General features: G+C 39.7%; 1 protein-coding gene and 1 long non-coding RNA gene across 3 annotated transcripts in view; one reads left to right on the top strand and one right to left on the bottom strand.

Annotated features, from left to right (window-relative positions):
- Window positions 1-27,804, bottom strand: part of PDXDC1 (pyridoxal dependent decarboxylase domain containing 1) — a 38,213-nt gene that overhangs the window by 7,717 nt on the left and 2,692 nt on the right. The window contains exons 2-17 of one of the 2 annotated variants that reach the window (XR_002826816.1): window positions 27,258-27,338; window positions 24,888-25,034; window positions 23,526-23,715; window positions 20,630-20,698; window positions 20,011-20,089; window positions 14,616-14,700; window positions 13,640-13,688; window positions 13,386-13,487; window positions 12,422-12,547; window positions 8,922-8,972; window positions 6,947-7,010; window positions 5,174-5,262; window positions 3,839-3,944; window positions 1,739-1,910; window positions 627-745; window positions 221-346 (exon numbers count right to left, since the gene is read on the bottom strand). Coding sequence is in view for 1 of the 2 variants with exons in the window: in XM_006105211.3 (XP_006105273.2) it covers window positions 225-346; window positions 627-745; window positions 1,739-1,910; window positions 3,839-3,944; window positions 5,174-5,262; window positions 6,947-7,010; window positions 8,922-8,972; window positions 12,422-12,547; window positions 13,386-13,487; window positions 13,640-13,688; window positions 14,616-14,700; window positions 20,011-20,089; window positions 20,630-20,698; window positions 23,526-23,715; window positions 24,888-25,034; window positions 27,258-27,328 (1,641 nt within the window). In the remaining variant the exon portion in view is untranslated. The remainder of the gene's footprint in view (window positions 1-220; window positions 347-626; window positions 746-1,738; window positions 1,911-3,838; window positions 3,945-5,173; window positions 5,263-6,946; window positions 7,011-8,921; window positions 8,973-12,421; window positions 12,548-13,385; window positions 13,488-13,639; window positions 13,689-14,615; window positions 14,701-20,010; window positions 20,090-20,629; window positions 20,699-23,525; window positions 23,716-24,887; window positions 25,035-27,257; window positions 27,339-27,804) is intronic. The other variant, XM_006105211.3, reaches the window with a different exon arrangement.
- Window positions 27,301-27,804, top strand: part of LOC111823743 — a 2,721-nt gene continuing 2,217 nt past the window's right edge. The window contains exon 1 of the long non-coding RNA XR_002826817.1: window positions 27,301-27,423. This is a non-coding gene — a long non-coding RNA (uncharacterized LOC111823743). The remainder of the gene's footprint in view (window positions 27,424-27,804) is intronic.

Below are 27,804 nucleotides of genomic sequence, written 5' to 3'. Positions count from 1 at the left end.
ACTTGGTTATATGTATCTCTCTCCCCCACTGGCTTGTGAGTTCCCCAAAGGCAAGTACCATGTCAAATCCACTTGGCATTCCCAATGCCCGGCACAATGCCTAATTCATAGCAAACATTTAAAAACTTTTTGGGAAAGAATGAATTAATAGACATTTGTGACTCCAGCTAGTTGCCTGGGCAAAACCTAGAAAAGGAACGAGATTTTTCATTAGTCTTACAGACCCTTGAGTTTTCCTCAATTTCTCGCGCTGTGACTGCAATGGTCTCCACTAGTTCGGAAATATCTATGTCGTCACTCGCCATGCCAATGTAAATACAGCTCTTCATACTTTTATACTCAGGGCCTGTGGGAAGAAACAACAGACCAACTTGGTTACCTGTCATGAGTCAGACACGGACCCACTTTTCTGTACATGCAAAGGAGCCTCCCTCTGGGGCGAGGAAAGTGGTTCTAGAGGAGACGGGAAGCCTGGAGAGGCTGCGGAAGGGGAAAGGAGCTAGCTCACCCCTCAGGAAGAACTAAAACAATGTTTCCTCAAAAAGATAAAGCCTGTTTTCTCCTAATTAAGCCAGTTAAAAATGTCCTTGCAAAGTTAACAGTTGACTTATAAAAGTAGTAATTACCCATTTTAAATGTAAGGTCAGATTCTAGTTCGTTTAACTTTTTCAGGAGTCCAGCATGGATTTTTTCCCCTTCTGGATCTAATTTCAAACTGTTCTTATCATCATTAGCATGTTCATACCTGTAAACAACACCAAACAACAGTGTTTAAATCTGGAATAACAAATGTCTCTCAGATACAGTGTTACTGTGGCTAAGCTACGGGAGGTTACCAAGAATGTGGATTGAGGCAAAGGGACAAAGGAGCCACTCGGGGGGTTTCAAGACCAAAACTTTCAAGACTGTCTCAAGGAAAGGCAAGTCTGTGAGGCCAGGAAATTTACAGAGAGGCCAAGGTCTGAAGTCTCATCATTTGTGATTAAAAAGGGAGCTGTCCCTCATCCTGAAAGGAGATGGAAAGCAGCCACAGGAAGGACAGCACACTGACTACAGGGGATGCAGGAGTTTGCTCTGCTGGGGAACCGGGCCCTTTTCCTCACGCCGCGGACAGGAACCATCTGTCAGTTGTAGACCTGTATGTGTCTCCTAGTGACGGGGAGTTGGCACAAAAGCACATACAGCAACTCCTACTGCACTGAGTGCAATGGTGGGTCCCATCGTCTGCTACCTGTGCTTTTGTAAGTGCCCAGAATTACTACTTTTTTATTATTAATTTACTTACTGATTTGAGAGAGAGAGGGAAAGAGAAACATTGATTTGTTGCTCTACTTACTGATGCATTCATTGGTTGATCTTTCTGTTGTTGTTAATCCACACCCAAGGATATTTTTCCATTTTTTAGAGTGGGAGGGAGGGAAAAGACAGAGGGAAATACTGATGTGACAGAGACAAATCAATTGGTTGCCTCCTGCACTTGCAGGCTGGGGATTGAGCCTGTAACTGAGGTATGTGCCCTTGACCAGAACTGAACCCAGGATCCTGCAGTCTGTGGGCTGACGTTCTATCCACTAAGCCAAATCAGGCAGGACCAGAACTTCTAAATGAATATTCATTAGACGTTTTTACTGTGACTACATGTATTCATCTGAGATTTTTAGTTGGTTCATAAAATGATCCAGCATGGTCTTTATACAGCAAAGAGAAATTCACATCAGGCAACAAGCAGAAACCATACCTGACAACCCCTATTCCAGGCCAGTTAGGGTCATCAACGTGTAAGAGGCCTGCTGTTCTTGTCACTTCTTGCTTGAACTCCTCTCGCAGCTGTAGTGTACAGGTCAGGACCGGCAGCTTGCTTTCTATGCAGGCTACGAGCTGATCCACGTCCTCTCCCCGAGTTCCTAAAACTGAAAACATTCACGGAATGTTAGAGAAATGCTTAAGGAATAGCTAAAAATTAGAGGGCAGGGCTCCCACTTCCTTTACCAGAAAGGCCAGCAGCTCTAGGTACATCCAATTAGCTGGAGCTGAGGAGCTAAAAAAATAAAAAGCTACTAAACCTAGATATGGAAGAATCTGGTATTATATAGCCAGATCCTCCAGGTGCAGACAGTTTTTTCTTACAAATAGAATTAGCCCCTCCAATTGAATACACACGAAACTCTAATGTAAAAATGAGATTCTTCCCACAGAAAGATTTTGCTTAAATCAAGTTATAAACATCCTATTGCAAGTAAAAAAGAGGCAACCATACAGTTCTTTCTGTACATTAACATCTTGGAAGAAAGGTATTTTGGTGTGCTTGTGGCGGGAGGCAGGAAGGGCAGGGTGATGAAGACAGAACTAAGTCACTTCTGAAGGTCAGAGCCTGAGAGGTCTCAGGGCTGCAGGGATCCAAGAGTCTTGGCACCATCATGGCTCCCTCACTTCTGTCGATTCGAACACTGTGCATGACCTCACTGAGCCGCAGTACATGCCGCCTCGGTGTCAGCCCGCTTTTCCAGTGTCAGAAACCAAGCCTTGGGCTGGGTGAGGATGCTGGGCGGCAGGAGCAGAGACTCCTGGAGAATCCCGAGGCCACCAGCCATCTTCACAACAGCTTTTCTCTGCAGGACTTCCCTACTTTGATGTTTTTGAGAAAATATCCCAAAATGTTGAGAACATTTCATGAAAAACCATCACACATTTTCTGAAAATGTCTAAATCATTTCAAAAGAAAAGCACAACAAAAAATTTAATACATCTTTTTTCAGCTTATTTTTAGATGCCTGCTATAATATGCTAAGCGCTATCTAAGGCATTTCATATACATGTTCTCATTTTAATATTCACACCATTACCACGAGGTAGTGGGAAATAGGCCTGGAGGTAAGTAACTTGCTCAAAGTCTCCACAGGTATTAAGTGGCCTAGGGGAACAAATACCCAGGACTCTGTCATCAGAGACCAGCTTCATTCTTTCTTTCTTTTTTAAAATATATTTTATTGATTTTTTTACAGAGAGGAAGGGAGAGAGATAGAGAGTTAGAAACATCGATGGGAGAGAAACATTGATCAGCTGCCTCCTGCACATCTCCTGCTGGGGATGTGCCCGCAACCAAGGTACATGCCCTTGACCAGAATCGAACCTGGGACCTTTCAGTCCGCAGGCCGACGCTCTATCCCCTGAGCCAAACCAGTTTTGGCTATTCTTTCTTAAATGACTAAAAGTGGTTCTCAGCCTTTGCTGGCCTAGGTGAATCACCAAGGGAATTTTTTTAAAATATATTTTATTGATTTTTTACAGAGAGGGAGAGGGATAGAGTTAGAAACATTGATGAGAGAGAAACATCCATCAGCTGCCTCCTGGGTGGCCCGAACCCGAGGTACATGCCCTTGACTAGAATCAAACCTGGAACCTTTCAGTCCACAGGCCGACACTCTATCCACTGAGCCAAACCGGTTAGGGCACCAAGGGAACCTTTAAAGATAAGATGCCCAGGCTCCACTCTAGACCAAGGAAATCAGAATCTCTGTAGGTGAGGCCCAGCCGCTGGGAGTTTTCAAAGCTCCACAGGTGATTCTAATATACAGTCTGGACTGAGAACCACTGACAGAAAAGGGTCACAAGACATCAAAACACAGGAGTTCAAGTGACTTCAGAAGTCTCCGTTTCTGAGAAATGACACTGGAAGGCTAATCTACCTAAATTTAACCCAAAAGAAAAGAAAAATCCTTTTCAAAGAGAACAGAATATCATAAGGGAAAGCTATAAAGCCCCACAGCCTGGACTTTCAGAGACATGTCACTGTTGTTCCCCAGAACAAAAGTGAGGGCAATCCATGGAGACAAGTTACCTGCCGCTGTCATCAAAGGGCTGAACCTCACACACACCCCCTCTGTTTCCAGATCCATGACGGTGAGGCCACTCACAGGCACCAGCTGCTTCAGCTGTTCTCCCAGCTGCAGGGAAAAGGGTAGAATGAACACACTCCTGCAAGGAGGGAGTCAAGTGTCTTCAGACCTACTACCCTCGTCCATTCAAGCCCAGACTCAAGAAGCTCCTGGGGGGCTAGTTTCCTTTAATCTTTTTTTAAAAAAGGAAATTTTACCTTTTTTTAAAGAAAATATGTTTTTACTGATTTAAGGGAGAGGGAAAGAGATAGAAACAGCAATAATGAGAGAGAATCATCAATCGGCTGCCTCTTGCACACCCCCCACTGAGGATCAAGCCCACAACCTGGGCATGTGCCTTTACTAGGGATCGAACTGTGACCTCCTGGTTCATAGGTCGACGCTCAACCACTAAGCTACATCAGTTAAGCTCCTTTAATCTTTTGATTTTGAGTGCTATCATAATTCCTTTTTAAAAACAGTAAATTTTACATCTATTCTTAATAAAAAAACTTAAGTTCATTGTAGAAAAATCTAAGAAATACAGGTAAACCAAGTGAATAAAATAAAAATCACCCACAATATACCACTGATGTCATGTGGCATACCCACACTGTCTTTCTCCCTGTGTATGTGTGTGTGCGCATGCCTTATTGTTGTTATAAACCAGGATAGTCTATACACTGGTTTCTAATCTTCATTTTTCATATAACTTATGACCATTTCCCTTCTTTCATAAACACCCAGACACATGGTTTAATCTGGCTCTTTTGAACGTCACTGTATGGACATACCATTACTTATTCACCAAACGCCCTAGGTTGGGCATGTCCAATGTTTTGCTAGGATTTATAATTCTGTGCTAAACATCCTTACGTTGTTTAGAACATTCTTTAGACTGAGATCCTTGGAGGTACAATTTTAGTGTCAAAAGGCAGCCAAGCACAATGCCTTTATTCATACTGCCAGACTGCCCCGGCGGTGTTCAGGGGCCTCTGGCTTATGTGCTTTCTGGTATCACCACAGACCCTCACCAGAACCCCAAAGTGGCTGCACTGTAATCTACATTGTGCATGTTGTTTAACAGCAAAGAAATGGTCACATGAGGAAACTGAGGAAATATGCTGGGAAGACTTGCCGGAGCCAGGAGTATGGGAGGTAGTAATCTGATTAGGAACAGAACCCCAGGACCAAGCCCGCCTTCACAGGAGGCTCCCTCCCATGGGTCTCATTTCCCAGACATGGCTACGTGTTATTCCAACCATCTGGGACGTAAAGAGCACAACTGCCATTCCTACCCAGCGATTCAGTGCATCACAGGAGTGTCCCTCCCGGCCGACTGTTGAAGGTGCCATGTTGGGTGCTGGGACAGCTTTAAGCACTGGATCTGAAACCAAAATAGAGGAAGGGATTCACTTCCCAGAAACACAGCAAACTAAATAAGGCAACCCTCCAACTTCATTTCATTTAGCTCCTAACATTAACACACAAAACAGTCTCAAATAATATGGAAATCAAATGTGTATCTTACATGAATGGATGCACAAAATGTGGTGTATACATACATGGACTATAATTCAGCCTTAGAAAGGAAGGAAATTCTGTCACATGCTCAGCATGGATGAACCTTGAGGACACTACTCTAAGTGAAATAAGCAGTCACAAAGGACAAGTACTGCATGCTTCTGCTTTTATGAGGCACCTGAAGATGTTAAATAGAAACAGGAAGTTCAATGGTGTTTGCTAGGTGCTGGGAAGAGGAAGAAAATGGAGAGATGCTGTTTAATGGTTAGAGGGTCAATTTGCAAGATGAAAAAATTCTGGAGAGCGGCTGTACAACAATACAAATATATTTAACACTACTGAATTGTACCTGTAATGGTTAAGCTGACAAATTTTGTTTTTTAAGGCACAGTTTAAAAATAAATGTATCTTACTAAATTAAATGTTACTTTTTTCATGAAAAATATAACCCTTGAATATAGTCACACAAATAGAGTTCTTAACTTTATTTAAAAAGTTTTCTATCAAGGGATTTCAAAAGGAAATCAAAGCATAACATTATAAATTATCAACTGAACATTGTGCAAGGTAAATCAGAGAAATCACCCAATAGCTGGGCTTCAAAACAGTATCAGCCTCTACTCATCAAACAATCTGGATGACTACTCGTGCCAGGAGCTGGGTCAGGCCCAAGGGATATAAGGCTGATAAGGTTTTCTTCATCTTGGAGTTTACATTCTACTTGAGGAAACAGACCATAAAGAAAGCAATGAAATCACTAATATTGCTGTGAGTGCCATGCAAGAAGGGGGGCTCTCACAGGCAGGGAAGGCCTCTCTGAGGAGGTGGACATTATGGAGACCTAAATGGAGAAGAAGTCAGCCAGAAGATGAGGGGACATGTACTAGAGGTGGGGAAACAGTAGTGAAAAGGTCTTACTCTAGTGAGCAGGAGGAAAAGTGGCCTAAGAGGAAGTCAGAAAGGCAAAGGCTAGAACTGCAGGCCTTACAAGACCTAGCACAGAGCCTGGACCTCATTCAACTGAAACAGTAAGATCCCAGAGAGCGACACAATGTGACCTCCACTTGTAATGCTCACTCGGACTGCCTTGTAGAGAATGGTCTGGAGTGGGATGCGGGGAATGTATCAAGTTGATAGATCAGTTGAGAGGGGACTGTGGCCATCCAGGTGAAAAATAACAGTGCCCTGGACTAGGCTGGTGGCACTTGGGACATTCTAAAAAATAGAGATTCCTAGATCCAACCTACTAAATCAAAATATCTAGTAAGAAGGGCCCCAAACCTCTATTTTCAAGGGACTCTTTTTTATTCATTCCAGTACTAGTGCAGAGACCAGAATTTGGAAACCAATGGTTTACCATAGGAAATTACTGATAAAATGCTAAGGCATTTAGGTCTGGAATTCTTATGAAAATTATTAAATTTTTCTGAAGTGAGGATTGAAGATTTTAGTAATCAAAATATTTTGGACTATGTATTTTACTTGAGTTTAAAATTAAAAGCCCTTAGACATAATACAAAAGTAACACTCTTTTAAAAATCACCTACCTGAGCCTGGTAATTCCTGGAAAAATCTAAACACTACTACTGGAGAACTGAGTTCATCTTCCACCTGAAAAATAGAATCTGACATTACCCAGTAACATCACATTTCAAATACCTACAAAATGAAACAGAGTTTGAAAAACCGGCTAGAGATTTTATATTTTCTTAATAAACACTTAAGTTTAAAGGTTAATTTCAGTTGTTAGAGAAACAAAAATCAAGGGTTCAGTAAATAATTATAAGCTAGTTCTGAGAATACACTGCTGAATTACAGTAAGTGACACTGAAAAAAATATAGTGACACTGCTACAGTGAAATTAAAGTAGAAGGAAATTTTAATGACAATGGGTAAATATAAGTCGTTATAACATTAAAGATCAAAAAAGGCAAGAAAAAAGTTGAACTAGAATCAGTGCTGAGAGAGCCAAAGCTTTTAAGAATCCAAAAATGATGCTAACTCAACCAGTCAGGATTGACTGGAACTTTTTATACTCATAAAAAAAAGGAAAACAAGGACTTCTATCTTTTCAAACTCCTGGAACAGAATGCAAGTCCTGCTGGTAATGTAGATAACCACAGTCTAGAACTGAATCTATGTATTTCCTAAATCAGCGGTTGCCAACTGGTGGTCCGAGGACCACTGGTGGTCCATGAGGTCCGAAAGGTTGGAGACCGCTGGTCTAAATCCCTGAAATGGTACTTATATTCAGGACAGGCATCAGGCAACCAACTTCATTAGTGGATTTCATAACAGATGAAAACATTCACTGCATTAAGATAAGCCAGTGCCAAGTTCATGTTCTCCACTGAACAAATACTCAGCTGGCATCAGCTTCACTGTGGAGTCAAGATACAAAGGGAGCTACAATGCCCTTGACAGACTGTGGTACTTTAGGAGGTGAGGGAGAGAGAAACATGAGAAGAAAGATCTCTAGGCATTCAAAAATTCCAGTACTAGTCATAAAACCTATTTTCCAAAGCTCTGTGAATGATGTCTCATTCATAGAGCCATCACAGGTAATGCTAACTTGGAAAGATGACAGGAAGTTGTCAGCCCAAGATTTTCTCTACTGAATTTTCAAAAGACTCTATGGATGTTGTTCAGATCAAACACGATAGATATTCAAATCTGCTAACTATTTTTTTAAAAATATATTTTATTGATTTTTTACAGAAAGGAGGGGAGAGGGATAGAGAGTTAGAAACATCGATCAGCTGCCTCGTGCACGCCCTCTACTGGGGATGTGCCCGCAACCAAGGTACATGTCCTTGACCGGAATCGAACCTGGGACCCTTGAGTCCGCAGGCTGATGCTCTATCCGCTGAGCCAAACCGGTTAGGGCTATGCTAACTATTTATTAAGCCAATTCCTGTGACTTCACATCTATTATTCCTTTAACTTTCATAAAAATAAATCCATTAATACTTTAAAGTTAGAGGGGCTTAATATTTAATAGGATGGAAAGCCCAGTAAGAAAATAGGAAAAAACAGTGTCAAAATTCTACACCCATTCCCCCATCCTCAGGATAAGGCAGAATGATTCGAGTGACAAGACTTCTATATATAGGCTTTTTCTCTTTTCTTATTTCTTTGAGCTCAATGATCTTAAATGCCAGTGTGCATAAGAAATACTGTACAGGGTTATACAGTTGACCCTCCATACCTATGCATTCCATATCCAAGGATTCAACTAACAGGGGATCAAAAATGTTTGGGAGCCCAGATGGTGTGACTCAGTGGTTGAGTGTCGACCTATGAACCAGGAGGTCACAGTTCGACTCCTGATCAGGGCACAGGCCTGTGTTGTGGGCTCGATCCCCAGTAGGGGGTGTGCAGAAGGCAGCCAATCAATGATTCTCTCTCTTCATTGATGTTTCTCTCTCTCTCTCCCTCTCCCTTCCTCTCTGAAATCAATTAAAAATATGTATTATTTTAAAAGTTATTTACTTCAAAAACAGATCAAATTTTATACTATACCAAAATTTTGATGTGGTTCACTTTCTTCAAACTTTCTTGCAATCGCTGACTCTGTAAATAACAAAAACAAAAAACAAAAATTACAAGTTATGTAATTTTATTATATTGACAAGAACATATTAAGAAGCAATTTTCATGAGTTCTTTGCAGGTCTGCAAACAAGCATCTTGTGCAGATAAAGCCATCTGCATATAGGTGATTTCTAAGTTCAGCTGACAATTTCTGCATTTCAACATCTGCAAATATTCCCTATTTCAGTTTGAAGTTGTATTTAGTGGTTCTAGAAGAGCTTTTTCTGATGAGATATAAGTGAATTTTTCATGCTAGTAATTTAAGTCATTCATTCATTCAAAAACTACTACTGAGTGTAGGCAACAAAAGCAAAAATAAACAAGTGGGACTACATCAAACTAAAAAGCTTCTGTAGAGCAAAGGAAACCAATAAAATGAAAAGGCAACCTACTGAAGGGGACAAAATATTTGCAAATCATTTATCTGATAAGTGGCTAATGTCTAAAGTATATAATGAATTCACACAACTCAATAGCAAAAAAAATAAAACAAAACCAAAATCAGATTTAAAAAATGGGCAGAAAATTTATAGACTTTTTCCAAAGAAGACATAAAGATGGCCAACAGGCATGTCAAAAGATGTTCAACATCCCTAACCATTAGGGAAATGCAATGAGATATCACCTCACACCTGTCAGAATGGCTGTTATAAAAAAGACAAAAAAAATGGCAGGACGGTGTGGCTCAGTGGTTGAGCATTGATCTATGAACCAAGAGGTCATGGTTCAATTCCCAGTCCGGGCACATACCCAGTAGGGGTTAGTGCAGGAGGCAGCTAATCAATGATTCCCTCTCATCAGTGATGTTTCTATCTCTCTCCCTCTCCCTTCCTCTCTGAAATCAATAAAACTTTTAAAAAGACAAAAAAAAGATAACAAGTGTTGGCAAGCATATGGAGAAAGGGGAAACCTTATACACTGTTGATGGGAATGTAAATTGGTAGAGCCACTATAGAAAACAGCATGGAGGTTTCTTAAAAATAGCCCTGCGCTGTATGGCTCAGTGGTAGAGGGTTGCATGTTCGATCCCCAGCCCTGCACAGGGCACATTCAGGAGGCAACCAACCGAAGCGTCTCTCTCACATTGATGTTTCTTTCTCTCTCCACCCCCTCTCTCCCTCCACTATCTCTAAAAACCAATAGAAAAATATCTTCAGGTTAGAATTAGACTAAAATTAAAAATAGAGCTGCCATATGACCCAACAACTCCACTATTCCACTTCTGGATATTTATCTGAAGAAAACAAAAACACTAATTCAAAAAGATATATGCACCCCATCTATAATAATAAAAGTGTAATATGCTAATTAGACCAGAAATCCTTCCAGATGTCCTTCTGGACCACCTTCCAGGTAAAGCCGGGGCTGCGAGAGAAGCCAGTGCCGGCAGCTGGGGGAAGGAAGGCCTACTTTCATGAAGTTCGTGCATTGGGCCTCTAGTGTTTATATAATAGCCAAGATATGGAAACAACCCCAAGTATATATTTAAAATAAAGACTTACTTTTATTTAATTTATTTATTATTATTTTTTAATCCTCACCTGAGGATATTTTCCCCATTGATTTTTTTTTAGAGAGTGGAAGGGAGGGAGGGGAGAGAGAGTGGAAGAGAGAGGGAGAGAGAAAGGGAAGGAGGGAGTGAGGGGGAGAAGAGAGAGAGAAGTCGTAATATGAGAGACACACATTGACTTGCTGCCTCCCAAATGCACCCCAACCAGGGCCTGGGATTGAGCCTGCAACTGAGGCACATGCCCTCAACCAGGAATTGAACCCGAGACTCTTTGGTCTGTGGGCCAACGCTCTAACCACTGGCCAGGGCCAAAGATTTACTTTTAAACCTATTATAACTTATCATGTGATTAGGCACTATTGTAAGAGCTTTATATGCATCAACTTATTGAGTCCTCCTAACAATCCTTTGTTATATCATTATCCCTATTTACAGGTAAGAAAACAGGTATAGAGAGGTGATGTCATGCTTTTAGACTTAGGCAGGACTCAGCTCTCAAACTGCATAAATATGACTTTTTTTTTTGCTTTCTAAACCACAGCATCTATAATAATAAAAGGGTAATATGCTTATTAGACAGGATGTTATTCCGGACGACCTTCCTGACAAAGCCGGGCCCCAAGGGAAGCCAGCCCGGGTCCTGGGTGCCTGTGGGTGGCTGGAGGAGGGAATCAGCCTGGGTCCCGGGTGTCTGCCAGCAGCCAGAGGAGGGAAGCCCGGTGCCGGAGGGAAGCTGGTGCCAGCAGCCAGGGGAAGGAAGGCCTACTCTTGCACGAATTTTCGTGCATCGGGCCTCTAGTCTTATATAATAAAAGCCTAATATGCTAAGTGTCTGATCGACCAGTTGGCCTTTCAACCAATCAAAGTGTAATATACCAGTGATATGCTAAAGGCTGCTCAGCCACTTGCTATGTTGTGCACTGGGCACCAGGGGGCAGACGCTCTGACTGGTAGGTTAGTTTGTTGCTGGGTTCTGGCCGATTGGGACTGGGCGAGATGGGCCGGACACACCCTGGAGCCTTCCCGCAGTCCCTCCCCTGCTGGCCAACCTTCCAAGTCGCTCCCTGGCTCCAATTGTTCACCAGTGGGGTCCCTTGGCCTGGCCTATGCCCTCTCACAATCCGGGACCCCTTGGGAGATATCAGAGAGCCAGTTTTGGCCTGATCCTGCAGGCCAAGCTGAGGGACCCCACTGGTGCATGAATTCGTGCACCAGGCCTCTAGTAATTATGTATTTTTCAAAATGAGAACATCTCAAAGAGAAACAATTAAAATTGTCCCTCAAAGTCTTGCTATTAGAGAACTCAAGCCAGTTGCTGTTAAAAATGTGCATGCCATCCATAATCAACCTTAACTATCATATTCCTTTACCCTCAAGGATCAGTCAGTCAAGTGGAACATTTATGCCCCTTTCTGCATCCTTCACTACTCTGTGGCTGTCCTCTTGTGACTTCTTTCCTCATCCTATGCTGACAACAGCATTCATTTTTTTAAAAATATATTTTTACTGAATTCACAGAGGGAGAGGGAGAAATAGAAACATCAATGATGAGAGAAAATCATTGATTGGCTGTCTCTTGCATGCCCCCTACTGGGGATCAAGTCCACAATCTGGGGATGTGCCCTCGACTGGAATCAAACCCAGAACCCTTCAGTCCACAGGCTGAAGCTCTATCCACTGAGCCAAACTGGCTAGGGTGACATAGCATTCATTTATTAAAGATGCTGGGACAATCTCAGCAGTCTCTCCCAGAACTCTGAACAAGAAGCATACATGCAGAGCTATTCATCCACTTGCTTATGAAACAGGAAATCCAGACAAGGTATTGGATGGAGAGTAAATGACTGAAGTATTTTTCTGACTCTGCTTTGCCATGGAGTATTATTTGTGACTCATTTAAACTTCAGATTTCTACTCACCAGTTGGCAGGCATGCTTAATCCTCTCCACAATCCCATCAAGTCCCAAGTACTGTAAAGACAACCACAGTGGCAGGGCACGGAGTTTGTCCGCTGGTTTATTTGATGTGAGACCAGCAACTAAAGTCTAAAAAAGCCAATATGAGTTTTTAATCAAAGTCAATGAAAGCATATAACAGAATTAACTAGTTACCATTTACTAGGCACTTAGTATGTGTCAGATGCTATGCCAGGCACCTGGCATGTATTATTCATTTAATCATCCGAGAACTCTATGAAGTAATTATTTGCCCGAGGTTTCATGTCTTAGATGTGACAAATCCAGGATGAGGATCTAAATGAGTCATATCCCAGAGCCGGAGCTCTTAGCCACTCAAGAGGCAGCCCCTTCCAAGGTTGTTCTGATCATCCTCAAATACTTGGTCATTATCAATTGGGCAAGACATCAACTGTTGTAGCAAGAATCACTTCAAGCTTGTTTTGCATGAGCCTATCACTGACTGATCACTACCAGGACCACTCATCTACTTTGTTAGAACCTTCTAGACAAGGTGGACTAAGCGCTTTCACCACTCCGAGAGGAATGCCACTTCTGGGAACCTATTCTAAGGAAATAATTTGAAACATAGAAAGATACTCATTATTTCAGTAACAAAAATTTGAAAACATCCTAAAAGTTCACAAATGGAGAACGATTAAATAAATTGTGGTATTGGAGTAATAGAATATGATGTAGTATAAAACACCATAATGTGTTCTTCATACACACACGGAAGTATGGGGAGAATAAGTAGAAAAAATACACGTGGTACAGTTTCACTTCTGTTAATAATAGTTTTTTGAAAGTAAAAAATCACAGAAGTGACATTAAGGGAACTTTTCACTATTTCCTTTGTTTTTCTGTGTTTTTGCCCCCAGAACCAGTAATGACTATGAGCACTCCCTGCCAGTACGAGTAAGCTTACCAAGGCGGGATCATCATGCTTATAAAGAGTGACTGCAGGAACCGCTGGCAAACCCAGCCACGGGCCTGGAGTCAGCGTCATGCTATCACATTTGGTTGCAGCCTACCAAAGAGAGAACAGCTTTTTGTTAGACTATTAGAATACACGAAACCCAACACCCTCCTCCATTCATAAAAACCACGAAAAGCCCCCAGGAATTAAAAGATTTAAAATTCCTTCTTTAAAATACAGTATTTGGTAAACCAACAACATACCAGCACTGATGAGGAGACATAACCTAGAGCCAATGTTGCCAGATTCACACTGGAAGAAAAAAACACTAATCTAAGAATGAATTATTTACTGCTGCTTATTCACTAAGTATGTATTTAAAAAAGAAAGAGAGAGAGAGAGAGAGAGAGAGAGAGAGAGAGACTCTGCTATCTTTCAGCTGTGTTATTAGCTTTTATAACAGCAACAGAAAATGTGGTACATGCAAATTTTAGGAATACCTTGAAAATGCATTTTAATAAAAATATAGTTCAGGGATATTTTCTACTTACTTGGTGTGATGTGTCTTGTATCTCACAGCCATTATTTTCCGGTCATCTTTCCCAGAGGGATACAATAACGAAGAAACCTACCGTGCATGATGTGCTGGATATGGACTGCTTTGGTTGCCCTGCATCCTCTCCCCGCTCTTAGCAGCACTCCAGTGACTTTCTGGGAAATCACCCCAATCTCCTTTATTGGACCACAGCTTTGGGCAGGGGAGACACCACCACCGGCTCCAGAGGTGGGCAAATAACCTGAACTACCTTTCCCTGGCTACAGTGATTGGTATGATATTTTTCCTGGGGCTTCTGACCCACTGGACACAAACTGGAAAACAGGCTGGAGTTGCTGCAGCTACTTTGGACCATAACAGGAAAGTCTATCTATACATGGAGCCAACACAGAGGATATTAAACCAAGTGACTGATGGTCGTGTTGGGGGGGTTGGGGGGGAGGGGAGAATGACACACTGACTCCTGATTGATGTTGTGCCTGAAGCCAATTCCTAACACTGTTTGTTGTTAGTTATGTGAACCAATAATCTCTTCTCACTTAAGCCAATTTGGGTTTTCTTGTTATTTGCAACCCAAAGAGGTCTTAGTGATAAATGTCATGACAAAGTGAGAGCGGGGATGTCCACTCCTCATGAGCACTGTGTGCAGGCCACTCATGGAGCCAATCCCACCTTCCACTCACCCCTCCACATGAAGCCATATGCCATACTGCTCACAGAGTTCTTTCAAACGCCCAATCTTATCTGTGTGTCCCACCGCTGCAGTTCCTAGGATAAAGCACACACAAAAAGATACTAAAAGGAACAAATATTTTCTGAGTCTTTAAAGTATGATTAAAACTTTTATATACATTATCTCCCTGCGACTGAACTAACATTGTATCTCTTTTATTAAGATTTGGCTCAGTGGCCTTAACCAGTTTGGCTCAGTGGATAGAGCCTCAGCCTGCGGACTGAAGGGTCCCAGGTTCGATTCCAGTCAAGGGCATGTACCTTGATTGCAGGAATATCCCCAGTGGTGGGTGTGCAGGAGGCAGCTGATCGATGTTTCTCTCTCATCGATGTTTCTCACTCTCTATCCCTCTCCCTTCCTCTATTAAGAAAAAAAAAAAAAGATTTGGCTCAGTGGATAGAGCAGCGGTTCTCAACCTGTAGGTCACGACCCCTTTGGCGGTCGAATGACCCTTTCACAGGGGTCGCCTAAGACCATCCAGCATATCAGATATTTACATTACGATTCATAACAGTAGCAACATTACAGTTATGAAGTAGCAACAAAAATAATTTTATGGTTGGGTCACAACATGAGGAACTATATTTAAAGGGCCAGAAGGTTGAGAACTACTGGGATAGAGTGTCAGCCTGCAGACTGAAGGATCCAGGGTTCCATTCCGGTCAAAGGCACATGCAGGGGTTGCGGGCTCCATCCCCAGTAGGGGGCGTGCAGAAGGCAGCCAGCCAATCAATGATTCTCATCATTGATGTCTCTATCTCTCTATACCTCTCCCTTCCTCTGTGAAATCAATAAAAATATTTATTTTTTAAAAAGATCTTCTTTGTGGATTGGCTTAAAATCAACTTTTGCAAACTGATGATTCAAGTTTTGAAGAGTGTGTATTCTCCATTATATGTATCTATAAAAAAGCTTGTAAATTGTTATTTAAATCCCCTCTATATTTATTTTCTATGTATTTGATTGTCGTTTCATGAGAAATATATTGAAGTCTCCTACCAAGATTGTGAGCTTGTCAATTTATACTTGTATTCTATCAATTTTTCCTTTAGTCTGCCTTTATATAGTTGTTATGTTCATAAGCGTTCATCACTGTTATCTCTTAAATCATATGAATTACAATTAATATGAAGTCTATTTTATCTCACACTAACACTGCTTAAGTACTTTTGTTCTGTTAGCATTTGCCCCAGAGAGTCTGTTCTACCCTAGCCTTTTCTTTAAATCTTTATTGTTCAGATTATTACAGATGTTCCTCTTTTTTCCCCCCATAGTTCCCCTCCACCCAGTTCCCACCCTACCCCAGGCCTTCACTCCTCCACTGTCCTCCATAGGTGTAAGCTCTTTGTCCAATCTCTTCCCGCACCCCCCACAACCCCTTCCTCCCGAGAATTGTCCTCCGCTCCCTTTCCCTGCCCCTGATTCTATTACATTCACCAGTTTGTTCTGTTCATCAGATTTTTTATTCTACCCTAACTTTTTGTTACTTTCTGGGTTATTTTATATTTAGGTGTATCCTTTTATGAAAAAAATACAAAGACGAATTTGAGATGTTTTCAACCCAATTTGGAGGTTCTTTGTTTTAATATAGAACATGTATTTTGAAGTCAGTTTGAACATATTACACACTTTATTTAACCCATCTCCTTGGTAATTCGTTTACACTATAGCTTTTGCTGGGCAGATCCCCCTTCTCAGAGCATAAGTAAAATACAGAGTCAAGTATTCTCCCAACTATCTTAAATTTCCAGTTAGCAGAATCCCACCTACTAAGATTTCAAACCCTCACCAATTGCCTCAACACACACACACAAGTGATGCAAGTGGTTCTTGTGCAGGGTTTATGCTAGGAAAAGGGCTGAAAACTGTTTTCCCTACATACAGGCCTATCTCAATGAAAAAAAATCTTGACATATTTGTTTAGTTGAAACAAGAACAAAGGTCAATGCATGGCCTGTGTCCCATGACCCATCGAAACATAAAGCACAGTGCTATGTTTTAGTGCAGGGGTCCTCAAACTACGGCCCGCGGGCCACATGCAAATACAAATATTGTATTTGTTTCCCGTTTTGTTTTTTTACTTCAAAATAAGATATGTGCAGTGTGCATAGGAATTTGTTCATAGTTTTTTTTTAAACTATAGTCCGGCCCTCCAACGGTCTGAGGGACAGTGAACTGGCCCCCTGTTTAAAAAGTTTGAGGACCGCCCTAACCGGTTTGGCTCAGTGGATAGAGCGTCGGCCTGCGGACTGAAAGGTCCCAGGTTCGATTCCAGTCAAGGGCATGTACCTTGGTTGCGGGCACATCCCCAGTAGGAGGTGTGCAGGAGGCAGTTGATCCGATGTTTCTCTCTATCCCTCTCCCTTCCTCTCTGTAAAAAATCAAGAAGGTATATTAAAAAAAAAAAAAAGTTTGAGGACCTCTGTTTTAGTGACTTGACCACATTCAGATTCTCTTTTCAAGTTTTCCGGCAGTGTCTGCTGGCTCACCCCTGCAATGTGTATTCTGGCGACAGCAGTGTAATCACACTGGTAAGTCACTCAGACATATGTCAACTGTAGCCTCTCCCAACTATCAAATGATTGAATATGGGCGGGGGTGTTTCTTTTTAAAGATATGACATGCTTAATCAGGCAGGAAGTGGTGGTTTTCCTACTAACAATAAGGTAGATATGCGTTTTTCTGTTTATTATTATTTTTAAAAATATATATATTTTATTGATTTTTTTACAGAGAGGAGGGGAGAGGGATAGAGGGTTAGAAACATCGATGAGAGAGAAACATCGACCAGCTGCCTCCTGCACACCTCCTACTGGGGATATGCCCGCAACCAAGGTACATGCCCTTGACTGGAATCGAACCTGGGACCCTTCAGTCCACAGGCCGACGCTCTATCCACTGAGCCAAACCAGTTAGGGCTTATTATTATTTTTTAAATATAGTTGGCCGTCTGTGTCCGCACCCACAGATTCAATCAACCGTGACTTTAAATTATTCGGAAAAAAAATCCCAGAGAGTTCCAAAAAGCAAAACTTGAATCTGCCACACACTAAGCACTGTGCTGAATGCACTCAAATGAAGTGATATGGAGGCATATCCTGCTGCAGCCTGTATGTTATATGACTTTATACAGGGACTTGAGCACCTGTGGATTTTGGTGTCCAAGGGGAGCGGGGGTCCTTTAACCTATCCCCTGTAGCCAAGGGGCAACTCTAGTTAGCTTTACTGATTGAAGTATAACTTGCATGCAATAAAATCCATTCATTTAAGTGTACGGATCATTGAATTTTGCCAAATGTACCCAGTATGTAACCACCAACACAATCAAGGTAGAGAATATTTCCATCACCCCAAAAGCTCCTTCCACGCCCCCTCACTCCTGAGGTATCACTCTTTTCTTCGCTCCCCACTGGCCACAGTCCTGATCTGTTTTCTGTCACTGTACTTTTATCCTTTTTTTAGAATTTCATATCAATCATATGCTATGTAACTTCTATCTGGCCTTTTGCAGTTAGCATGCTTTTGAAATTCATCCCTGTTGTGTATATTAGTACTATTCCTACATACTGCTTAGCAGCCCACAAGATGGATACAACTTGTTATCCATTCACAAGGTAAAGGACACCTGGATTGTTTCCAGTTATGAGTATTGCATACAATTCTTTGTGTGGACATATGTGTTCTTTTCTCTTTGAAAAAAATACCTACAAATGGGACTAATGGGTCATATGCTAATTTTATGTTTAACCTTTTTAGGAACTGCCAAACTGTTTTCCAGAGGAGCTGTAACATTATTTGCTCCCTACCAGCCGTGTATGAGTTCCGGATACTTTGTATTCTCACCAGCATTTGGCACTGTATTTTTTTTTTTTCTTTCTCTCCATTCTAGCAAATATGTAATAGTAGCTCATTGTGGTTTTAATTTGCATTTCACTAATAACTAATGATGTTAAGCATCTTTTAAGTGATTACACATTCATATATTTTCTTTGGTGAAGTGTCTATTCAAATCTCTTGTTCATTTAAAAAATATTATTTGTCTCCCCAATACTAAATGGTAAAACTTCTTTATGTATTTTGATAAAGTCCTTGGCCAAAAAAAATGTTTTGCAAATATTTCTCCCAAGTCTGTAACTTGCCTTTCATTTTCTTAACAGTTAGGGTATCTTCAGCAGCATAAGCCTTTAATCTGTGAAAAAGTCCAATTTATGGTTCATGCCTTTTGTGTCCTAAGATATCTTTGCCTAATACAAGATCACAAAGATCTTCTATATTTTCCTCAAGAAGTTTTAGTGTTGTGTCTCATACGTCTAGGTCTAGGAACCATTTATAATTAATTTTTGTATACAGAGTGAGGTAAGGATTGAGGTTCAATCTTTTCTCCACATGGATATCCAATTGTTCCAAAACCACTGGTGGAAAAGACTATCCTTTCTCCCTTGAATAACCTTGGCATCTTTATAAAAACAACTAAGTGATCACATACTTGTGAGTCTATTCTCTTCAATTAATCACTCTCTCTTTATTAGGGGTAGCTTTATAGTAAGTCTAAAAGTCAGATAGGGTAAGTCTTCCAATTTTGTTCTTTTCAAAATTATTTTGGCTATTCTTAGATCCCTTGTATGTTCATATAAATTTTAGAATCAGCTTATCAATTTCAATAAGATTCACCAATTTCTACAAACTGTGCTGAGACTTTGATATGGATTAAGCTGAATCTATAGATTAATTTGGTGAGATTTAACTTAATAATGTTGAGTCTTCCAATCATGCACATGACATGTAATTCCATTCATTTGTTCCAATGGCTTTTCTTTGATTTCCTTACAACTTTCTACCTGTACAATCATGCCATTTGCAAGTAAAGACATTTGATTCTTCTTTTCAATCTCTATGTTATTTAATTATTTTTCTTACCTATTAGACTGTCTAGAACAGCGGTCGCCAACCTTTAGGACCTCATGGTTGGCAACCACTGGTCTAGAACTTCAAGTACAATGTTAAACACAATACGGTAAGCAGAGCAGCAGCTGTCTACAAGATGCACATTTAAGTATGACATTTCAAAATTCAACTTAGGAAAGAAGCACATGAAGGAAGGAGTAAAGAAGTACTTACAACCTTAATGAAAAAGTATACACACAAAAACAGCTCCTATAACAAACCAACAATTAAAGGGAATTAAATGAGCCAAGTTTACTATTATAATTCTTACCACAATGCTCATACAGACTATCTTAAACATGTGGCACACAAACATTTCTTAAGACTTGGTCTTTTTAGGCTAAGTACTTAGCCTCTCTCTTCTATTTTCAAAATGTAAGATTCACGTTCATGCTACCTACCAGCATTTGCAACAAGCAACAGGGGCAGTTTTCCTCGTTCAATATCATCTTTAATCAGTTTTTCCAGGAGGGCAACATCCTGGGATTAAAAGATAAATCATAAAAACATGAGGCAACCAGCCTAAAAGTTATTCAGTGAGAAATTACAACTTCCAAAAGAAGTACCTGACTCTCAAAATTAATCAATTTTTGACAATTTTTCTAGTTTCTCTAATCATAATGTGAAAATCAAATACTTTTCCTGAAGACTAACTAAAAAAATCAGTTAAATGTTATTAAAGTTAAAAATTGCATATATATAGCCAACATTTTCTAGTTTTAAACATGTATGTTTAAAGAAAATGTTCTCTCAACCCCCCAAAACAATAAAAAATGTATCTCTAATATTATCTCTAATGCATCTGAATTAATGTATAGAAAATCAAACTATCTTGAAAAAAGAAATGCAGAAACCCAAAACCTATCCCTTTTGCTCTGGCTTCAGTATGCAATGGGAAGATCAAAGCAATAAATGAATAAGCTAAAAATTATCTGGAGGCCAGCAAACAAAACCTCAGTTAAAAAACACAGTTTCAAAACACAATTCCATATTATTTTACAAACCAAAAGGAGAACTCACCATTTGATGCTGGGATCCAAACATAGTGTTACAGGGCACACGAGATAAGCAGGGGAAGGGTAAGCCAAGCTGTAAGAAGAAACATACAGCTTTACAAGAAAACTCTTTGTCACCATTCACTTATGCCCTCAAAGGATTGTAACTCCACCCAGCCTGTGTGGCTCAGTGGTTGAGCATCGGCCTACGAACTGGGAGGTCATGGTTCGATTCTTGATCAAGGCACATTCCCAGGCTGTGAACTCAATCCCCAATGGGGGACATGCAGGAGGCAGCCTATCAATGATTTTCTCTTATCATTAATGTTTCTATCTTTTTCTTCCTTTCCCTTCCTTTCTGAAATCAATAAAAATATATATTAAAAAAAAAGATTGTGGCTCCAAGACAAGTCATAATTATTCTTTTTAAACAATCTCTGTCCTTAGGAATTCTTATTATAAATCGATGTTAAAGTACATCTAGAAAGTTAAGCCAAAAATAGGGTGAATTTCCAGGAGTTGAGATGTCTTATAAGAGGCCAGAGACAATGTAAAATCTTCTAAATTCTATATACCAAAAAACAAAACAGTTACAAACTGGAAACAATTGAACCCTGAGCATTTGGGGGCATAATTTTAGGGTCCTTCCTCCAAACATTAGTAGCACCAGTTAAAGGCATTCAAAGAATACTTTATTTATGGGTCCATCCACTCCTAAAAATCAATAAACACAGACTTGCAGAGAAATGAAGTTAGTGTTATAAAGATAGCAATTGTCACTTTTAGCTTCCAAATCCTTTAGTCCCACCTAGCTTCCAAATCCTTGAGGAGTTTATAGTTTTAGAAATTTTTAAACAGTTGCAGTCTATTGTTCTATATAACTAAACTTGGTAGAATTTAAAGACCAAAAATTTGCCCTAGCCAGTTTGGTCCAGTGGATAGAGGGTCAGCCTAGGGACCAAAGGGTCCCTGGTTCCAGTCAAGGGCACATACCTCAGGTGCAGGCTCCTCCTCGGCCCGGACCCTGGTCAGGGCATGTGCAGGAGGCAACCAATCGATATGTTTCTCTCACATTGATGTTTCTCTCTGTCTTTCCCTCTCTCTTCTACTCTCTCTAAAAAGATCAATGGAAAAATATCCTCAGGTGAGGATTAACAATAAATAAATAAATAAATAAATAAATAAAAATATAATATAATAAAGACCAAAAATTTAACAAGCACTTTATCCACACTCATTCCCCTTAAGGCAGTGGTTCTCAACCTTCCTAATGCCGTGACCCTTTAATACAGTTCCTCATGTTGTGGTGACCCCCAACCATAAAATTATTTTCGTTACTACTTCATAACTGTAATTTTGCCACTGTTATGAATCGTAAATATCTCATATACAGGATGTATTTAGGCGACCCCTGTGAAAAGGGTCGTTCGACCCCCAAAGGGGTCGCGACCCACAGGTTGAGAACCGCTGCCTTAAAGGATTTATCTTTTAAATTATGAAAATGAAACCCAAATAAAACACACAATAAAAATAAAGAGAGAGAAATTAAAAGTGAAAATGCCCCATATAAAGTACCAATCTCCAGTTAACAGGTTAGAATGTAACCTTCCAGACATTTTCTAGATACAGTTATATATTTTTCTAGTTATAAAAACACTCATATAAGCATGTAAACACTTTTTAGAACATGAACACATTAATACTGCTCTGCCACTGCCTTCCTCACTTAACAGAATACTGTCACACATCTTTTGAAGATAGGACTGCTGTCCCAAGACAGCCTCAGGTCCATAAGAGCCTGGCCTACAGTAGTACTCAATAAGCAAATTATTTCATGTTTCTATAGGGATATTACAAAACTCCCCATTTTTTTTACACCCTCAAGAATAGGACATGATTTCTTGCCACTAGTGACCACAGCTCTAAATCAACTAAGTCCTTGAATTTCCTCCATCTATCTCCCCAGGGCTCCTTCACCTTAAAAAAGACAAACCCTCCAATCCTAAGGGTTTTGCCTTAAAACATTTTTGGCCAAGAGATTTCATTTCTTTTCTCAAGGTAGCCCCCTAATTGGACTACGTGCATTATGAACTTTAAGAATGGTAATAATGCCCTTTGATCTAGTAATTCTAGATCGACTCTGAAAGTCTATCTGAGAAATATATCCCTAAATATAGACAAAGCTTTATGCACAAAGATGTCCATAATAGCAGTATGCACAATAGCACTGGTCACAGAAATGGTCATAGAAAGCAAAAGAATGCAAACACTCTAATTGTCCAAAAAGGAAGCAGTCAGTTAAAATACTACTATACACTCACTACTATATATTATGAAGACATTAAAAATAAGCTTTACTTGCCCTAGCTAGTTTGGCTCAGTGGATAGAGTGTCAGCCTAAGGACTTAAGAGTCCCGGGTTTGATTCCAATCAAGGGCACATGCCTGGGTTGCAGGCTCGATCCCCAGTAGGAGGCATGCAGGAGGCAACCAATCAATGATTCTCTCCCATCATTGATGTTTCTATCTCTCTCTCCCTCTCCCTCTCCCTTCTTCTCTGAAATCAATAAAAATATATTTTTTAAAAAAGCTTTACTTTAAATAACTGCAAAACATGATATGCACCTATTAAGTGAAAAAAGTCAGATATAACCATGTAAAGTCTTTTTGATTGAAGTCTGGAAAGAAAGAAAAATGTTGACTGTGATTGACTGCCTTTGGGTAACTAAAAAATTACATATCTAAATTCATTAATATACAATTATATGGTTTCTTATAATGACAAAACAAGCATATAAAAAACCCATCTTTCTTTTCATTTGAAAAGAATAGCAGCTAAAGAAATGCGTGTACATACTTTTAAAAGTTCCAGGACAGAACGAAACATCTAATCTTTAAAATGTCCACCTTACGCCACATTACCTGATTACAAAGATACTGGCCCAGGCCAGGCCTAGCAGCAGCACTAAGATATACGACAGGTTTCTTGTTATATAACACATTGAACCCATCCACCACAAAGTCTTCATAACGAGAATGAATGGCAAGTCTACAGATCTTTGCAAGTCCTTCTCTTTCATCTTCATGGAAATAAGCACAGCCATTTTCATACCTGTTAAGAGACACCCATATATTAATATGTTCTTATCTGGTTAACTCTGATTTTATATCCCAGTTTTGTAATCAAGGAAGTAATTATTTTCTCAGCCTAGAAACTGTCACCTAGATCAGTTAAGGAGATAGGAATCACCCTAATTTTAGATGGCTGACAACTCCTTACAGTTGGAGGTTATAAGGAACAGAGGCAATGACCCTTCATCCAGCCCCAACTCCATAAAAAGCAGCAACAATGAAATCAGTAGAGAACAGGAAGTTCCTCAAATATAAAAAGGCTGAACATCATGGTTTTGGCTTATTCTACAAGGAGGCTAGCACTGGGTAATGCAGGCATGGTTCCTGTAAGAGTTTTAGCTCTAAAACATCCAAAGTAAATAAATTGTCAAAAACACTGGTCAGGCTAACTTTTGTTTTCACTATTATCTACCTGGGACCTTTCATTCTTCTTAATCTCCTAGAGAGGAAGGGAGAGAGACTTTCAATTATAGGTATATTTTTATTATAATGGAAAAAATTTCTTCTTTGCAATATAGTTAAGCAAACTTATACTCAAGCCAGGCCAACCTCTTTCCCAACATCTGAAAGTGAGTCTCCCAAGTTAAATGTTTCAATGTTAGGCAAACATTCCTTTTCCATAAAAGTAATAACATAAAAATACTACTGGTCCAATGTCTTCTGCGGAATCCATAACTTGCTATAATTCCTTAATAAGACCATCATTATCACAGTATAAAGCAAATTTCAATTTCGTAACACACACTCATCTTCCTTATGACAGCATTTCCTTTCTACTAAAGCACAGGCTACTTTGATTAAAAATATTTTAATATGTTTCACTGCTCTACCTTCTATTGACATGTGTCAATTAGCAATTCTAAAAATAAGGAGCTGCTGACATTATCCAACATGCATGTGCTTATGTTCTGAGCTGTTTACATGTATTAATTCATTAGCTCATTTAATCCTCACAACAATGCCATAAAATAGATATTAATACTACCCCCATTTAGTAAATGAGGAAACTGAGGCATGAAGAGGTTAAGCAACCCTTCTAAGAGGAAGGGAAAGAGGCATATCTGAACCTGGGTAGTATAGACAAGATCTGTCACAATCTATACCCAACTCATTAATATCTTATCGGAAACAAAAGACTCATAATGTCTTTACCTGAAAATTCTGCACAGCCATAAGGTAGTGTCTGAAAGTATCCTAGTTGTAAGTTTTCTCAGCCTCTCTTTGTCCAGAGTTGAAATATAAGCTCCCAGACTATGCCCCAAAAGAGCTATATGACCTTGTTCTCCAATATTCTGGATTCTGTTAATCAAAATTCATTAGATTAAAAAAAGGCTTAGTAAAAATATTAAGAAATAAAACTTTGAGACAGTATTCCACAGAAATTTCTTTTCTTTTTAAAACCTCATCCGAGGATATACATACATTTTTTAGAATATATTTTTTAAATTGATTTCAGAGAGGAAGGGAGAGAGAGAGAGAAACATCAATGATGAGAGAGAATCATTGATCAGTTGCCTCTTGCTCACCCTACACGGGGGATCAAGCCCGCAACCTAGGATGTGCCCTGACCAGAATCGAACCGTGACCTCCTGGGTCATAAGTTGACGTTCAAACACTGAGCCACGTCGGTTGGGCAATATATATACAATTTTTTTAAAAATATATATTTTATTGATTTTTTACAGAGAGGAAGGGGGAGGGATAGAGAGTTAGAAACATCGATCAGCTGCCTCCTGCACACCCCCCACTGGGGATGTGCCCACAACCAAGGTACATGCCCTTGACCGGAATCGAACCTGGGACCTCTCAGTCCGCAGGCCGACGCTCTAGCCACTGAGCCAAACCGGTCAGGGCCTAAAATTTTTTTTAAACTAAGTACCAGTCATAAGAACTATGGAGGGTAGAGCTAAATGTGCAGAAAACAATTTTTTAAAGAATCATTACATGAAGATCAATTCCCCTCATTAGCTATTTATAACAATAATTTAGCAAATTCAAGGGGAACTAGGTATTGTTTTATATATAATTTAAATGGATGAACTAATTTCCCTTATAAAAAATAAGTCAATTTTTAAAAAGTCAAAAAATCAAACAGGATACTGGGCAAAAGATACAGTTGATAGAAAAGGAAATATAAACGGGTTTTAAAACATGCAAAAAGATACTTAACCTGGTTAATAAGAGAAATGCAAATTAAAATTATGCTGAAATATCATTTCTCACCTATCAGACTGGCAACAACCCTTAAATCTAACACTCTTACAGGCAAAGGTGTGGGGAAAGAGGTACTCTCACACAGTGCTGGTGGGACCATAAACTGGCACAGGTTCCATGGAAGGAAATTTGGTAATATCTATTAAAATTAGAAATACACAAGCTATCTTGCCCAGGGATCCCACTTTAGAACTTTAATCTCCAGAAATATTTGCTTCTCTAAGAAATGATACAGGTACAAAGTTATTGGCTGCAGCAATGTTTGTAAAAGTAAACCACAAAAAGGAGACTAGTTAAATAGAATATGGTTCATCCATTCAAAGTAAAACCAAACAGCTCTTTTTAAAAAAAATATATTTTTATTGATTTCAGAGAGGAAGGGAGAGGGAGAGAGAGACAGAAACATTAATAATGAGAATCATTGATTGGCTGCCTCCTATACGACCCCTACTGGGGATTGAGCCCACAACCCAGCATGTGCCCTTGACTGGAATCGAACCCAGGACCCTTCAGTCCGCAGGTCAATGCTCTATCCCCTGAGCCAAACCAGCTAGGACCCAAACATCTCTTAAAGGAGAAAACTCCTTGTGTATTGATATGCAATGAACTCTAAGACATAAATTTAAAAAGCAAGGTACAAAACAATGTGCACAGTATTTGTGTAATGGAGGGGGCGAGTAAGGACATTTTGCTTGTGTATATACACACATAAAATATCTCTGAGAAATACAACATTGTCTGTCTCTAAGGAGGAGAACAATACAGAGAGGCTGAGGTGAGGTAAGAAGGAAAACTGCCTTTGTGTATTCTTTTATCTTTGAAATTTGAACCAGAAAAAAGCATTACTTATTCCAAAAAAATAAATTTAAAAGAATTAAAGATAAAATGAAACTCAATAGCTAAACAGATGAAAATAAAAATAAAGCAAATGGATGATTCACGGCAATGGTCTCCCACCAATCAATTCAGCTGCAGCAATTCTTAGCACGCACAAGCACAAGTGCAGGAGCAGAAGCCTTGAGAAGTAGGAAAGTGCACAGCAATTGTTCTTTGGTCCTTTTGCCAGCCCCTCGCAGATATGATACCATAAAAACTGTAGAATTTAGGTTTAGTAAATGCCTTCCTTTTACAAAATATATTATGTAAAATATGTAAATTTCTCTCTGAAAAGAAAAAAATGAACATCCTCTTGATATCATATGAATGAAACATAGCTTATCGTTTCAGCAATTTGCAAGAATGCAATCACTTTCAAAATCAAGAACACATAATACTGTCAAAGAGAAGCTGCCAGCCGTTCTCCATTACCGGGCACTCTGGGGCTCCTCATCTTCATCTCCGTGCATCAGATTCTGAACTAACTGGAGGATGCTCACCATATCTTGTCCACTGCGGAATAAATAAAGACTTGATGGACAGGTGGAAATAGCACGTATCCCCCACCACTCTCTATTCTTTCATCCAAATAGCTTTGGTAAGTTTTTTTTGAGTAAGAATGTGTTTGAGATACAGTATACATCTTTTAAAAACAAGCCTCAAATTATTAACTGGAATTTTGAATACAATCTTACTTGTGATTAATTAAATCGTCTACTTAAATCTGAGATTGAAATTTTTAAATTTCACCAATATTGCTTAAGAAATATTTCTCTACCTGTTCATTTGAATCCTGGAGAATAAGCATGTCATAAGAGCCAAAATAGTCCTTATAAGATGCTAAAGGTCACAGAAGCAGCAAGAATACTCCAATGTCACTGGTATATCTAGTTTCCCTCCATGTAGACATCTTGTCTGCTTATTCTAACAGACTTAAACATGTAATGCAAGCATCATTTTTACCACTCTTCTCCAAACT

The sequence above is a fragment of the Myotis lucifugus genome, unplaced genomic scaffold (assembly GCF_000147115.1).
Source record: "Myotis lucifugus unplaced genomic scaffold, Myoluc2.0 scaffold_651, whole genome shotgun sequence".
In the NCBI taxonomy this organism is placed as follows: Eukaryota; Metazoa; Chordata; class Mammalia; order Chiroptera; family Vespertilionidae; genus Myotis; species Myotis lucifugus.
Note: the sequence above shows the minus strand (reverse complement) of the source record. Positions and strands in the feature narration are given on the sequence as shown.